General features: G+C 39.4%; 1 protein-coding gene and 1 non-coding gene across 3 annotated transcripts in view; both read right to left on the reverse strand.

Annotated features, from left to right (window-relative positions):
• Positions 1–978: 978 nt before the first annotated feature.
• Gm22299 lies at positions 979–1,114 on the reverse strand. The gene has a single exon (XR_003951677.1). It is a non-coding gene; the product is annotated as a small nucleolar RNA SNORA2/SNORA34 family (small nucleolar RNA).
• A 5,351-nt stretch (positions 1,115–6,465) lies between these two features.
• Zhx1 (zinc fingers and homeoboxes 1) overlaps positions 6,466–16,311 on the reverse strand; it is a 29,506-nt gene continuing 19,660 nt past the window's right edge. For both annotated transcript variants that reach the window (NM_009572.4, NM_001042438.2), the window contains 2 exons: positions 11,687–14,545; positions 6,466–8,248 (listed from right to left, as the gene is read on the reverse strand). In NM_009572.4, the coding sequence (NP_033598.2) occupies positions 11,690–14,311 (2,622 nt within the window). In that variant the 5' untranslated portion in view covers positions 14,312–14,545 and the 3' untranslated portion in view covers positions 6,466–8,248; positions 11,687–11,689. The remainder of the gene's footprint in view (positions 8,249–11,686; positions 14,546–16,311) is intronic.

The raw sequence follows: 16,311 nt of genomic DNA on the forward strand, positions 1-16,311 counted from the left end.
TACTGAGCAGGCACCAGACTACACACACACACACACACACACACACACACACACACACACACACACACAAGTAAAAATTAAAAAAGTGAAAGGCTTGCACACTGAAACATTCCTGAAAGAACTTAAGTAAGACCAAATATACAGAATGACAAATACCCTGTTTGTAGACAAGAAGCCAACATCATTAACATGTTACTGCTACCAAAGAAATCTACAGAATCAACATACTCTCTATCAAATGTTCAACCATCTGTTTTAAAATGGAAAAGCCAATCCTCAAATTCACATGGAATTGGAAAGGGTGCTAAACAGAACCACAACCAGCAAGAAAAAAATAAATAAATGTTTTTGTGGGGGGCAGCAGGGGTCATATACAGAGATCAAAGAACAACAACAAAGAGAGTTGGTTCTCTCTTTACAACATGTGAGTCTGGACTGGCAGTAAGTTCCTTTATCCACTGAACCATCTCACAAGTCCCCAAAGACAATCTTTAAAAACAGTTGTAAGACTCATAGTCTTGATATCAAAACTCATTACAAATCTACAAAACTCTAAGTTATACAGGGCTAGCTTAAGGACTGAAATATATACCAGTAGGATAGAATTAAGAGTACAGAAAATAAGCCTTCAAGAATATAACCAGGGCTGCTGAGATGGCTCAGCGGGTAAGAGCACTGACTGCTCTTCTGAAAGTCCTGAGTTCAAATCCAAGCAACCACATGGTGGCTCACAACTACCCATAATGAGATCTGACGCCCTCTTCTGGTGCGTCTGAAGACAGCTACAGTGTACTTATTTTTTTCTTTTTCCAGATGTTTCTTTCTAATGAATTGTCCATTACATTTTTTTTTTTTTTTGGTTTTTTGAGACAGGGTTTCTCTGTGTAGCCCAGGCTGTCCTGGAACTCACTTTGTAGACCAGGCTGGCCTCAAACTCAGAAATCCGCTTGCCTCTGCCTACCAAGTGCTAAGATTAAAGGTATGTGCCACCACACCCAATGACCATTACATTTTTAAATTTCTGAAATGGCCAACAGACCTAGAAAGACATTTATTTAGTTGCCTGCTTGAAACCAACAGCTTCAGCAAACTGCTGGCCTTGATTAAGGGTCAAAGTGTACTTACTTATAATAATAAATAAAATCTTTGGGCCAGAGCAAGCAGGGACTGAGCAAGTGGGGCCAACCAGAGCGAGAAGCAAGGCCGACCAGAGTGAGTGGGGTTGACCGGAGCGAGCAGAGGTCCTAAATTCAATTCCCAACAAGTAAATGAAGGCTCACAACTATCTGTACAGCTACAGTGTGTACTCATATACATAAAATAAATAAATGTTTTAAATATATCTCCAATTGCAGGGCAGTGGTGGTGCATGCCTTTAATCCCAGCATTTGGAAAGCAGAGGCAGGAGAATCTCTGTGAGTTCCAGGCTAGAATAGTCTATGGAGTAAATTCTAGGACAGTCAGGGCTACACCGAGAAACCCATCTCAAAAATAAATTTAATTTTTGACAAGAGTACAAAGTTTGTTCAATGGGGGAAAATAGTTGCTTTAATAAGTGGTTCTGAAACAACCAGATTATCATCTACAAAAGAAAAAAATTATAAATAGCCAGGAAAACTAGATATCCACATGTACAAGAATTCAATTAGATTCTTATCTGTCACCCTGCAGGCATGCACATGCACACACAAAGACAGACAGACACACACACACTCACAAATTCTGATGTATCAAGGGTCTTAATGTGGGGCAGGGGAGATGGCTCCATTGGTAGAATGCTTCCAAAGCATTAGTACCTAAGTTGACCTCTAGCACTAGGACCTACATGGTGGAAGGAGAGAATAGATGCAAGCAAGCTGTCCTTTGGCCTCATGTACTTGATAGCTTATGCATGTGTGCACTCACAAATTAAATATGTGGGAATTTTTTGAAAAAATTAAACATGGGAGAGTGAGTGATTGAGGAAGATGCCTTCACACACAAACACATACAACACATAAAAAATGCACACATACACACACAGAGAAGATATAGTAAAACTCTGAGACTGTAGAAATAACTTCAAGATGGATGAATAGACACAAACTTTCTGAAAAGAACTCCAATAGCAGCTGAGTGTGGCGGCACATGCCTGTAATCCCAGCACTCCGGACATAAGAGCCAGGTAGATCTCTGTGAGTTCAAGGCCAGCCTGGTCTACAAATCGAGTTCTAAGACCATCAGGGTTATAGAGAGAAAACCTGTCTCAAACAAACAACTCCAGTAGCTAAGACATAATTTCAAGAACTGACAGATGGGCTGCATGGAAAAAGCTCCTGTATAACACAAGCCATTAGCAGAATTCGAAACAGACCACAGAATGGGAGAGTCTTTACCAACCATACATCTGACAGAGTCAGTACCTAGAATCTATAGATTCTAAAAATGAAACATACAACATCCTTACTCATCCAATAAATATAAGCACTGAGATTCCATCTCATCTTTGCTGAAAAGGCTATTACCACTAAAACAAGTGTTTAGTTGAGTGGTTAGGAGCACTGGCTATCACAAAGAACCTGGGTTTGATTCCCAGCACCCATATGACAGCAGACAACTGTCTATAATTCCAGTTCCAGGATATTAGCCTCTAGGGACACCAGTGCATTTACACAGATACAGGTAAAACACACCCATACTTATTAACTTTGTTTTGTTTTTCATGACCGGGCTTCTCTGAAACTCACATTATAAGCCAGGCTGGCCTCCAACTCAGATCTGCCTGCCTCTGCCTCCTGAGTGCTAGGATTATATGTGTGTACCACCAAGCCCAGTTCACCCATACATTTAAAGGGGGGGGGGGAGAGCAATTGAGGAAGATGCCTGCAGTGTACACATACACAGATAATTTTTCAAAAGGAAAACAACACATGCTTGTGAGCATGCTGGGGGAACGGACCTTTGTGTCCTGCTGGTGGGAATATGAATCAGTGCAGGCGCTCTGGAAGTCATTAGGGAAATCCTGAACTGTACAGTCGGCTGGATGGTTAGTGGGTACAAGTGCTTACTGTACACAGGGGTGACAACCCAAATATGTTCCCTGGAGTCAACAAAAGTGGCAGGAAAGAACCAACTCCTATGAGTTGTCCTTTGACCTCCACATATAACATACCATGGCAAATGCATGCCTGCACTCATACATGCACAGCAAATGCACACACACACACACACACATACAGGAAAGGAGAGAGGGGTTGACTTAAAAAAAATATAGTAAGTACCATAAATCACTCCTAGATATAAACCTAGAGAAATCTAAGTCAACATACCACAGAACAATGCTTACTGATGCTCTGTTCACAAGAGCCAAGTCATCCAACCAGCCTAGATGGCCATCAACAGATGAACCATTAAAAATGTGGCAGAGGGCTGGTGAGATGGCTCAGTGGGTAAGAGCACCTGACTGCTCTTCCGAAGGTCCAGAGTTCAAATCCCAGCAACCACATGGTGGCTCACAACCATCCGTAACGAGATCTGACTCCCTCTTCTGGGGTGTCTGAAGACAGCTACAGTGTACTTACATATAATCAATAAATAAATCTTTTTAAAAAAATGTGGCAGAGATACACAGTTGAGTTTTATGGAGCGGTAGAAAAGAATGAAGTTCTGTCACTTTCAGGAAAATGAATGGAACATGTTAGGTAAAACAAGCTAGGTTCGAGCAAACATCACATTGTTCTTTCATAAGCAGAATCTAGTTTTAAATACAAATACATGTAGCATAAAGGTAGAGGGGGGATTACAAGTGGGAAGAAAAAGATCGACAGGCAAAGGAAAGGGAAAACAAGGTGTGAAATATAGGTTTAAATATATATGTGACATGAAAAGAAAAAAATGGGTCATCTGTGGGAAGAAGTCCAGCAATAGTGGAGAAGGCATAAGAGTGGAGGACATGAGCAAGGGATATGAGCAAGTGGAGATATGAGCAAGGGATAATGATATTAAACTATGAAAATATCATAATGGGGCTAGCAAGAGGGTTCGAGTAGAAAAGGCACTTGTGCTAAGCCTGATGACCAGACCTCAACCTTTGGGACCCACAGAATGGAAGAAGAGAACTGATTACCAAAAGGTGTCCTAGATACATGCACCAATGTGTGCACTAAATAAACAATTACGAAGAGATCTTCAGGCTGGTGAGATGGCTCAGCAGTTAAGAGCACAGCAACTGTTCTTCCAAAGGTCCTGAGTTCAATTCCTACCAATCACATGATGGCTCACAACCATCTGTACAGCTACAGTGTACTCGTATACATAAAATAAATAAGTAAATTCTCTCCATTTTTCATAAGCACACTGTGGTGGCACACTCCTTTAATCCCTGCAGTAGAGAGGTAGAGGCAGACAGATTTCTGAGCTGTCTTCTGAGTGAGGAGAACAGCTAGGACTACATAGAAAAACCCTGTCTCAAAAGGGAGGGGATAGGAGGGAGAGAGAAGACAGAAAAGACAGAAAAAGGAATCCTGAATAGAGGCTGGAGCACGTACTGCTCTCATAAAAACCTGAGCTCAGGTCCCAGGAGTCACAACTGCCTATAATTCCGGCTTCAGAAAATTGAATGTCTCTGAACCTCTAAGGCACCTGCATTCCTGTGTACACACCCATATAGAGACATATACACATATAATAAAAATCTAATAAAATAAATCCTGAAAATACTGAACATGGGATGATCCATGCCTTTAATTCAGAACTTGAGACTCAGGGGCAAAGAGGATGAAGAATTCAAGTCTTCCTTAGCTATGTGGTGCCTGCCTGGGTTACATAAGACACAGTTTCAGAAAATAAACCAGAAAAGCAAAATACAAGCCCCTGGCCCATCCATATTTTTATCAATTAATCCCTAAACTTGTTTTATGCATTTCTGTTTAAAGACACCTTAGTTAACATGCTCTAATGATTAATTAACACTGAATTAATGGCCAGCAGAGTGGTAGCTTTACTGGAATTAAGCTTAGCTAGCATGCATTTCTCCACATGGCTCAAGGCAGACTCATTGCATTTACTAGGCAGCAATCCAGCTTACATTTAAAATAAATAATGAAATCGTCAGGGGGGGAAAAAGTGCAAAAATACCAAACATAACAGTACACTACGAAAAGGCCGTTTCTGTGCATTAGGAGAGGTGAGAACCACCTAGGTGACCTCGGCTGGGAATGCGCTCAGACAGCACAGATGTTCTGCTATTCTGTGCATACAGAGGAATAGCCACAAATGTGCATCAAGTATTGAACAGGGGTTTGCAAATAAATTCTGATGAGTAGGAGCATTTGCTTATACAGAATCCACAAATAATGAGGACTGACTATACTTACAAACTGTGTCTCAGATAAGGCTGTAACACCATACTATACAAAGAACTCAACAACAAAGGAATAACCCGATTAAAAACCAGGCAAAGGACCTGAACAGACATTAACCAAAAAAGGTATACAAATGGTTATCACCACATGAAAAGATGATGTCATTATGAAAATGCCAATCAAAAACCACAATGATATACTTGACATCCAAGATGGCTATCATTTTGTTGACTACTTTATGTTGACTGTACAATACTCTTAATGACTGAAAGTAAAGGGTATGGGAAAAATGGGGGGGAAATAGAACCCTTTTACGTTGTTGGTGATAATGTAAGATGCATAAGATTCTATGGGAAGCATTTTGGCACTGTAAATGAGTTGGTGATTTCTCAGAAAGTTAAACTAATTACACCACTAGGCGTGGTGGCACACTCCTGCAATCCCAGCTCTCAGAATGAGGAAATAGGATTGTGGGTTCAAAGCAAGTCTGAGTAATGCAGTCTGGGATGAACTTAAAATTTTATCTTAAAAATATTAAACATAGAGCTCATCATATAAATAAGAGTACTACTCCAAGATGTATATCTAAAGAACTAAAAAAAGGGACTCAAAAAGAGACTTACAGGCCAGAGTTCAGGTTCACTACAGCATTAATCACACTTACCTGAAGGTGGAAACATCCCAAATGCCCATCAGCAGATGAGGGGATAGTCCAAAATCAGTACACAGTGCACTCTAATCCAGTCATCAGATGGGAACGTTATGATATGTTACAACATGGATGACTTTGAAAATGCTATGCCAGGTGAAATAAGCCACACACAGAAGGAAAGCCTGTGTGTTTCCACTCGCTTGAAATATCGAGAGTAGGCAAATTCATAGACCAGGAAGTAGACCAGAGGTTACTAGGAGCTAGGAATGTGGAGTTATTGCTTAATGGTTACAAATTTCTGTATGGGGTGATGAAAAAGTTTTGGAAATTACAGTGATGGTTGTGTAACACTGTGAATATAATTTAGTGCCATTAAACTGTATACTTAAAATTACAACAGCAACTTCTATCCATATTTTACCACTTTTTTTTAATAAAGCTGGCTCAATAGAAAAAAAATCACTCAAAAGAGCCCATTATTGCTAACTTTTATTTTGTATTCAAAGACATAGTCAACCAGGAAAGAAAAGCTCTTTTGCACTGTCGAATAAATGTATTTAAAAGCTAGCAAACATCAGAGCAGACTTTCATCCAGCCTACCAGTGAGATGGAAAAATCACAAAGTTATTTGCAGCTATACAAAGTTAGCATAGCACAAAGGAATCGTAATGTAAATATATTCAAATCCTTCATCTCCAATCCTTGACATCTCAAGGATTGAATCTTGAGAGCATTAAAATTACTGTCAAATAAAACTCAGACCACATTAGCAATGGTTTTAAAAAGGGAGCAATTTAATCATTATAATACAGAGTACTTTAAGAAGTTTTTAAATGTGTAAAAGAAAAACAGCTTAGTGCATTCAATTGTTACAGTCTTTACATCACTTCTTTTTTTAAAAAAAGTTAACAGTAGTATGAAAAAGCCACCCACAAAGCCAGCTGTCTGTGTGAAGAAATCAGCAAATTGCAGCATTTGGGAATTGCTAATAAAGCTATAGTTAAAAAATAAAAAGTTTATCAAAATGAAAGCAGCATGCATAGTCAAGGCTTTATCATAACATTTCTCATTAGCTGACAAACATTTAACCAAGAGCTTAGTATTTAGTATTCATTAAGTTAGACAAAACATGAACTGGCCAAACCCACTATGTGTGACCATCCAAAAAAAAATTTTTAAGTCCAAATCTAATAAAACTGACAATTTGTCCTGTGAGGAAAGCACAGATTGAAAAGTGGTCCTATGATCACAACAGAAAGGGTCCTTCCCAACACGACATCAGCACCAGGCTAGTGACAAGTCAGTAGGAACTCTGTCTTCTGCTGCGACATACTTACCGTTAAAAAGCCCCGATTCTTACACGAAAAGGTAATTTTTAACATGTTAGGTTCCGAATTCTTTTTCTCTGTTCACTGAAATTGTTACTACAAGGTAGAATTTCATGAAAAGTATTCCTGCAAACTCTGCCCTGAGCCTGTCTGGCGCCCGTGAGAAAGCGCACCACATGTATTTTACTGTGGACTGTTTTACACTTGGAACAGTATTAAGAGTCTCTCTGCTAAGTTCTTTCTCCCTTTGGGGTAGTATCTTCAGTTTAGTAAAAAGCAAGTCGGATCTGACAGAGGAGTCACACAGTGCTACAAATGGAGACAGTGTTCAGTGGAGGGTCTAGTCATGAAGGCCAGCAAGACCACAGGTCTTCCTGTCCTAACATAACAGGCACAGGCACACTGCAAACTGTGGAATTTTGGTGTAGGACCTGATAAATAAGACACAGAAGTAAAGTAGGGTTTGGTTCTCCTCTTTCATTTCTAACAACTTTTACTCTGTAAAATGTTTGGTCACTCAAAGCTGTAAGCTTAATCACGTCAAAGAATACAGGTAATACAGCCCATCTTACACAGCAGTAAGCTGGACTAGATGTGAGGACAAGCTCTAGTGGTCATTAACCCCTTAGAAAGTCAAAGATTCACAAGGTTTCCATCCTGTCAGAATAAAAATGGACTGTATTAAAATTTCATTTTTTACAGGTGTGTTTTAATTAGCGCTCTATATACATTGCGGAACTTCCCCCGACTGCAGCAGTTTGACTTTGGCACAACATCAAGTTCCATTTCTTTTGGACATTGGATTCTGTTTTGAGAGTATGTATGCCCCAAAGCATTTTCAGTGTCATCAGGATTAGTTGGGCCCATTCACAGTAATTCAGAGATCTTGAGTTGAAGAACTTATTCTCCTTCAGAATTTTAAGTAGCTATAAAAGAAAAACAAACAAAACCCTAAAATTTTAAAGACAACCACATTTTAATTTCTGCTTTTAGAATAAATAACCAGCTAGCATTAGTGCATTCTGCGTTCTCTTTAACATTGCAATCACTCACAGTGCAGTTTGTGTAAACCATGTGTGTGTTCCTCATGTGCCACATTTGCTTTTAGACATACGCCTTTCTGTAAGCATGTATAAAATTATTAGGAGGAAGATATTTCATTGTCGGTATTTGTAACATGAAGTCTAACAATTTATAGTATTTCTGCTTGTACACAAGGCTAACTTGTACAAAAGTTATATTTGTTTTGTGTTCTGCAGTATCTTTTTATCATATTCCTTTGTATATTCATCAAAGTTCATATTAAACAATGAGTTCTGGGTTGTAAAAGAGGAACTACTTTTATATCTGTCTTCTGTGGTTTTCTTTGCCTAGTTGCAATATTTTGGGACGGTTTGGTTTTTGTAAGCTAAATCATTTAAATAAAACTTTTAAGAGGAAACCTATACTGAATAGTTTTGTGAGAATTATCTTGTTAAATGAATTATAACATGCTAATTGATGTGGTTTATAATTTTACATTTCCAAGTATTTCTTAAATTGTATATATGAATGTCGGGCGTCGTGGTGCACGCCTTTAATCCCAGCACTTGGGAGGCAGAGGCAGTTGGATTTCTGAGTTCGAGGCCAGCCTGGTCTACAAAGTGAGTTCCAGGACAGCCAGGGCTACACAGAGAAACCCTGTCTCGAAAAACCAAAAAAAAAAAAAAATGTATATATGAACTATATGCTCTGCATAGATTCATGGGAGGGTGCACGTGTGCCAGCCATTGGTAGGTGTGTGTGGGGGGATGTGTTCTTCAGCTGATTTTTGCCTTAGTTTCAGAGACAAGCCAGCAAGTCTCTGATACAGCTACACTAGGTGGCCAGTGAGCTCCAGGTGTACATCTCTCCACCATCTATCTCTCCTCAGCGCTGGGGTTACTAGTACTGTGCCTGCAGAACAGGTGCTGGGGTCTGAACTCAGGCAAATGCTTTATCTACTGAACTGCTTTCCCAGCCCTGGCTTCTTTGTGTTTTAAAAGCAAAGGACACATATACTACATACAGCATAAAGTCTTAAAACCAGACTTAAGTGAATTTTATGACTATAATCAGTATCTGTAACTGTGTTATTATATAAGTGAAAGTCAGATCCAAGTAAACAGTGTGGAAAATTTCACCTATTTTTAGATGATTACCACTCCCCAGAAAATGACTGCAAAGGCTGCAACAATTCACTGCAGCAACAAATTTGTTGATGTAATCTTGGCGGAAGACATGTTCTTGTGTTTAGCAATTAAAAAAAAAAAAAGCCTGCTACAAATATTTTATGCATCTGGGTCAGAACAAAGCCTGTGGTGAAGTCTCTGACATGAGGAAGTGGAGGGCTAGATTTCAGGATAATGCTACAAAACTCTTGAGCTTCTTGTGACTTAAAATGATGACATGCTAGTCTCTGGCCTGCAATGAGACTTAGACTGTTGATGAAATAAGCAAAGCTTCATTCCATCTGATTTCTGTCTTAGGGATGTTAGTGATAAGAAACTGGGAAGGAACTGTTAATAAGCGAGACAAGTGTGTAGCATTTATTAAGGTCTCTATAAATAATTGCTAAAATAAACAAGCCAGGAAGATGCCTCCCGAGGATTAAGAAAATACTGTGTAGAATAAACGAGTACGCATGTAGGTTAGAGAGGAAAGAAGTCAAGGAAATAAGTACCTATGCTCACATACAAAATAATAATAAGAGTCTATGCCCCTCCCTCACTCAGTGATTTAAAACACAACAGCAATTGCTGACTAGATGCGATTTGAGCTACAGAGAGACAAACACAGGCATTTCATGACAACTAAACTGTTTTCAAAACAATGTGTTTTTATTCTGGAATATTCCCCAAACAAAGAACAGAAAAGAATAAAACCATGTTCCTGAATTCCAAAAGAATTAAGAATTGAAGTTCTGGGCTGAGAATGTAGCTTAGTGCTAGAATGCTTGCCTGGCATAAACAATCCCCTAGCTCACTCCCCAGTATTCAAACTCACATACAAAGAACTGAAGCCTAACTTTAGGTAACTACCTGCAACTATAGTAAATTTTTTATTTAATCTACAATCTATTAAGGATCATGCCAAAACTTTTAGTTAAACTGTATTCATTTGCACTATGAAGATTTTATATTGTTTTAAGAGAGGATCTTGCTATGTAGCCCAGGCTAGCCTCAAACTTGAACTCCTCCTGCCTCAGTTTCTTAATGTTAGGATTATGGGAATATGAAGCCACATCCGGCAGGAAATTTTTTTTAACCAAACAAAGTACTTACAATAAAGGAAGTTTATCTTATCCCAAAGAGCAAAAGATATTTTAGGTGACTGAGTTAATTTATATCAAATATGAAATCTCTTATCTGACTTTTGATTTAGGACAAAAAATTATATTGTAGTTACTCAAAAACAGATGCCACCTAAGCACTGGTGAGTTGATACAGGACCTAGACTAGGCCTTTGCCTTTTAACAGAAAATGATACTGAGCGTGCAATACATCTTAAACTCTATTAAAAGTCGGATAGCATTTTGAGAGCCAACAAGGAGAAACAAAGCACCTACTTTTATTTCAGTCTCCTCAAGCCCATGTGCCCTTGTGCTGTGCTCTCTCCCTTCAGTATACTTGCCCTTATTTTTAGCTTTTTTAAAAAAATTGTTTCCTTACATAGACAAAAATGAAGCATTAGTAGAGAGGAGGTTACAAGAAATACTTTTTAGTTACCTTTACTGTTTGTTTTCTGTTTCCCTTCTTCCTTTTCTTTGAAACAAACTAAAATGTTTTATATGGAAAATAAATAATTAAAGGGACATTAGAACAGTAAACCCTATACAATAATCAAGCTACACATAATAATAATACATGTCATGACTAGTGGCATGACTATACCTAACTAGTCCTCTTATTAGAAAAAAATAGTTTTTAAAAAACTTAGTGGAAGTAAAGATAAGGGCTAGGGAGATGGCTCAAGTCACCAAAGTGCTTGCATAAAAATATGCAAACCTGAGTTCAGATCCAAGGTCCCTCATAAGAGCCAGGCACAGCAGTGCACACCTCTATTCCTACTGAAGATGTAGCAAGAGGTGGATCCTTGGAGCTTTTGGAGGTCCCTGAACACCTAGTATTGCTAAATCAGTGAGCTTCAGATTCAGAAAGATGCTGTCCCAAAACTATGGCAGAGAGCAATAGAGGAAGACAGTATCAGCCTCTGGCCTACACATGCACACACATACATGCATGCACGCACGCACACACACACACACACACGTGAAGATGAGTGAACCAATAAGATAGCTTTTAAAACATGTATATGATGATAAACATGAAGGCTTAAACACTTACATTTCAGTCATCCGATTTAGAAAGCTTCCGCTTCACATGTCGTGGGGGTTCCCAAGTGTCACTATCATCTGTTTCTTCTTCATCTTCTTCCTGATCATCAACAACTTCATCTTCCTCCTCATTTTCCTCAAATAATTCTATACCTAACTCAGATCTTCTCTGTCTTTCTGCAAACCACTCTCTGACCTGCTCATAACCCATGTGTGATCTGTTGACAAGTTCATCAAGGTCTTGCTCATTAAGAAATTTGTGCTTCAGGTAATAATCCTTAAGTATTGCTGTTCCAGTTTTAAACTTTATAAGCGATGGTACCCTGTCCCAGGTGTTCATTCTTTTTCCACCTCTGGGCCGACCACGTGGTCTGCCCCTGCCCCTTCCTTTGGGTCTGCCTCTCCCTCTTCTCCTAAGGGAAGATAGACCATTCAAACTACTTGAATTGGAGCTTTGATAGTAGTAATACCATTTCAAGTTTCCATTCTTCCAAGCATAACGGGTATCCCCAAACCAACTAACTATATCTGTTCTGGCAAGGCCACTCTCTTCAGCCAGCTTGTCATACTCTTCTGCTGATGGCCACTGTGTTCGGACAAATGCACTTTTAAGCATGTGCAGCTGCTCTGGTGTTTTCTTACATATCTTGCCTGTCCCTCCTGACTTAGGTGCAACTGTTTCATCTCCAGGAGAACTTTCTCCAGGCTCTTCTTTGGAACTACCTACATTACTTTCATCTACTTCTATTTTCTCATCCTTTAAAGCTTTTGTTTTATTTTTCTCTGTAAACCAAGCATCAATTTCTCTTCTAGTAAGTTTGGTTTGCGCTCTTAACCTATTTACTTCTTCATCAGTAAGTACAGAACTGTTGAGAAAACTTGCCTGAAGGGCACGGAGTTGCTCTGCAGTTTTCTCTTTAAACTTCTGGGGAGCAAAGTCAGGAAAGGGATTCCAGGACTGTTTCTGCTGTGAAGCAGCTGCCGCTGGGGGTTCTGGGGTTTCATCACTGGAGTCTATGATGATAGTGGCAGAGGAGTCATTGTTGAGATGTAAGCACTGGTTACTCTTTGAATTTCTCTGGTTGTACCTTGTATCACTAAACCATTTTTTAATCTCGCCTTTGGTAAGGCCTGTTATTTTCATAAGCCTGATGATCTCTGAGTCATGGGGAAACTGATTTTTTAGGTAGCTAACTTTCAGTTCTGCCAGCTGCTCTTTAGTCTTTTTGGCCCGAATACCAAATGAATCTGGGTTCACTAGTGCAGCTTCAGGTCTGACACTTGGCGAGGATGGAACTGCTGCTGTGGCTGGTTTTGTGTCTGTAGCAGGCTGAGCAGCAGGCACTTGGCTCTTTTGTACATTTGTTTGATTTGGAACCCCTGCCACTGTCAGGGCAATGGGTGCTGTTACTGGCAAGGTGTTTGTTCCAGCTACTTGAGTAAGGACCAGACCTGGCTGACCAACAATTTGGCATGTCTGTAAGATAGATGGTAACCCGTTACTCCCTGTGGAAATGTGTGTAGGAATAACAGTTATGGTCTGAGGTACAGTATGTACTGTTCCATTGAATTGTTTTCTTCTCGCCTCCTCTACTTCTTCAGGAGTCCAACTAACACCATGCTTTAAACGTTGGGCTGAAAACCAGATCTTGATTTGTTCCTCTGTATATTTTGCTTGAGCAGAAAGAACTGTAATTTCTGACATTGTAGGATAAGGGAATTTGTTGTAGGTATTAAGTAGAAGAGGATTGTTATCCAATGCAGCATTGTAGGTAGGAATGCTATTAACGGGGATTAAGACTTTAGGGAGCAAGTTTGAGTTCTGTTGAGCAGACACCGCAGTTATCACCTGTGCTAACCCAGGAAGAACAGCTGTGGGAGTCACCACTGTGCTGGCAGGACTGGGATGCACTCTGTTGATGGTGGAAGTACTTGTATTGGATTCTAAAGCTGAAGAACTCACACTTTCTGCATTTTCTTCCTGGCTTGCTTTTACTCCATTCTCTTTCTCTTCAGAAGTGCCCTCAGCTGAGTTATGGTGGACTGTAATCCGTTTGTTCTCTACCTTATTTTTCATCATTTTCATGATGGGAGTTTTACTAATGGAGATTCCCGAAGAAGAAACATCTATGGATTCTCCTTGTTCTGTATTCTCCTCTTTAACAAAACTGCCATCAAAAGTTAGATCATTTATTGTCTGTTCAAAGATTGTCTGGTTATTCCGCTTCACCATAGTCAGCTTGAAATTTTCTTCTCCTGGGTGGTATTTCAGATTATGCTCAGAAAGTGCATCATACCTTTTGGTAAGAAAATTGCATTCAACACAAACATAGGAGGAATTCAGCACAACATTGGGATGTTCTGAATCTACATGGAAAGTAAACATATTTAGATCTGGAGTTTGAAAAGTACAATATTTACATTCATAGCCCCCTTCCACTTTCTTATTTTGCTGATTGTCAGAATCCACAGATCCGTGAACTTCTTCATCGCTGGAGACACTCTCTGCTTTAGCATTCTCTACAGGTGTAAGGATGGGAGGGCCTTCATCCAAATCCGATATCAGCTCAAGATCTGGATCCTGCTCACTGGCAAGGACCATGCAAGGTGTTGTTGATTTTCGTCTGCTTGCCATTTTGATTTTAGGGGCAGGGATGAGGGGGAATCTCAGTGGTGATTTAAAAGCACTGAGGCTTAAAACTGTTTGGAATCCTTCATTTGAAAACAGTGGCTTCTAGCTCTTCAAGTCCACTTTTGTGCTCAACAAGTCTCATTAGTAGCGTTTCCATGGTGCACTCAAGTAAAAAGCTTAGTTGGCAGATAAAACACTGCTGAACTGCTGAAATGTATGAAGCACAACTCCAATCACCTACATTGGAATAAATTTAAAATGCATGACTATGATTTTTAATCCATTTATGTTATTATAATTTACTTATGTTAAGCTGTAGCATAGGTCAGTTATACAGATATATACTCTGAATCAGGAACTCTAAGATTTTAAATAGATTTCTATCTCTAAGCCAACACATTGACGACCATATGATACTTAGGGTCAGCTCCACGTGTGTTGATTTAGATCTTTTAGTTAGCTAGATAGTAGAAAGGAGCCTGCTATGGCAAGCACACTCTTACCAGTCTAAAGTAACAACAACCTGTTAACAGTGACCAGTGACAAGTAAACAAAGTTCAACCCATCAACTAAGTCTTCTTCCTTCTCTGCTGTCTGGGCTCAAATGCTGAAAGAATAGAGTTGAAGCTCCGTAAGACATATGCAGTTCCCTTCACTCTCTGGCCCCAACCTCATTTTTCTACTTCATCTCTTGGTGTCTTCCTCCTCCTCCTTCCTATATCCTGTCATTCCAGGGATACTTGATACACTTATAAAGTTTATCTCAGGCTGCTCTTGATTCCAGGTCATTTGTACAGTTGATAAAATATCTTTCTGCATTATAAGTCACCTCTCCTACTTATTTTCTAATCTAGTGCCTACGGTATTGTAGCAGATCACTGCTAACAACATTTCTATTCCTGATCCCTACCTACACTTGCATACCTGTACTGTTGTCCTGTTTGCCCCCCAAACCCCTTCCAGTAACAACTTTATTATGATAAAGCAGTCTCCAAAACTCATGACAAAGCAAAGGACCTCAGTATCTTCAGTCTAACACTTTCCCAGCTGAGCTTCCTGGCTGACCTCTCGTTCATGTTTGATTGACAGTGCAAACAACAAGTCAGTACTGAAGCAGGTAGTATCTAACTGTCAATTAACCTGAATGGATAGGAATAGGGAAGTAGTTCCACTGAATCGAACTGGGTCAGAACAGATCACTACAGTCAACAATAGCTGCATTCACAATATTGATACTGAGACATCCACATATATACATATATATATATGTATATATACACATTAGAATTTAAAGAAGTGTGTGTGTGTGTGTGTGTGTGTGTGTGCACACACGTGCACCTACACCATATACATATATATATAGGGATAGGGATGTTAGTGTGTCATGAAAGTGTAAAGGAAACCATGAGTAGGAAGAAAGGATCTTAAGGGAAAGGGCAGTAGAATCTTTGTATGGGAAAGCATAAGGGAAGGGTATTTGGAGAGAGGAGTCCAACAGAAGGGGGAGATGGGGGAAGCACAGTGAGAGGGAGGGATGAATAAGAATAAAGTATAATGACATGTACTGTGAAAGTACCATCTTAAAATGTGGGGTTTTTAAAAGATTTATTTATTATATGTGAATACACTGTAGCTGTCTTCAGGCACCCCAGAAGAGGTAGTCAGATCTCATTACAGATGGTTATGAGCGACCATGTGGTTGATGGGATTTGAACTCAGGACCTTTGAAAGAGCAGTCAGTGCTCTTAATCGCTGAGCTATTTCTTCAGCCCCAAAATGAGTTTTTATTTGTAAGCGATTATAAAGAAATCTCTGAAATTCAAAACTATTTAGCTCTTGTAAACGAGTATCATCTTCTAATCAAATAGGAATCATTGGTATTTTCAAATTGCCAATCACACAGCTATTTGATAGCTGATTATCACTAAAAACAGGGATTCTCAGAGTTCAGGGTAGCAATGAGAGCTTGGATTCAATATCCAGCACATAAAAAAAGAGAAGCA

Source organism: Mus musculus, chromosome 15, assembly GCF_000001635.26.
Source record: "Mus musculus strain C57BL/6J chromosome 15, GRCm38.p6 C57BL/6J".
Classification (NCBI taxonomy): domain Eukaryota; kingdom Metazoa; phylum Chordata; class Mammalia; order Rodentia; family Muridae; genus Mus; species Mus musculus.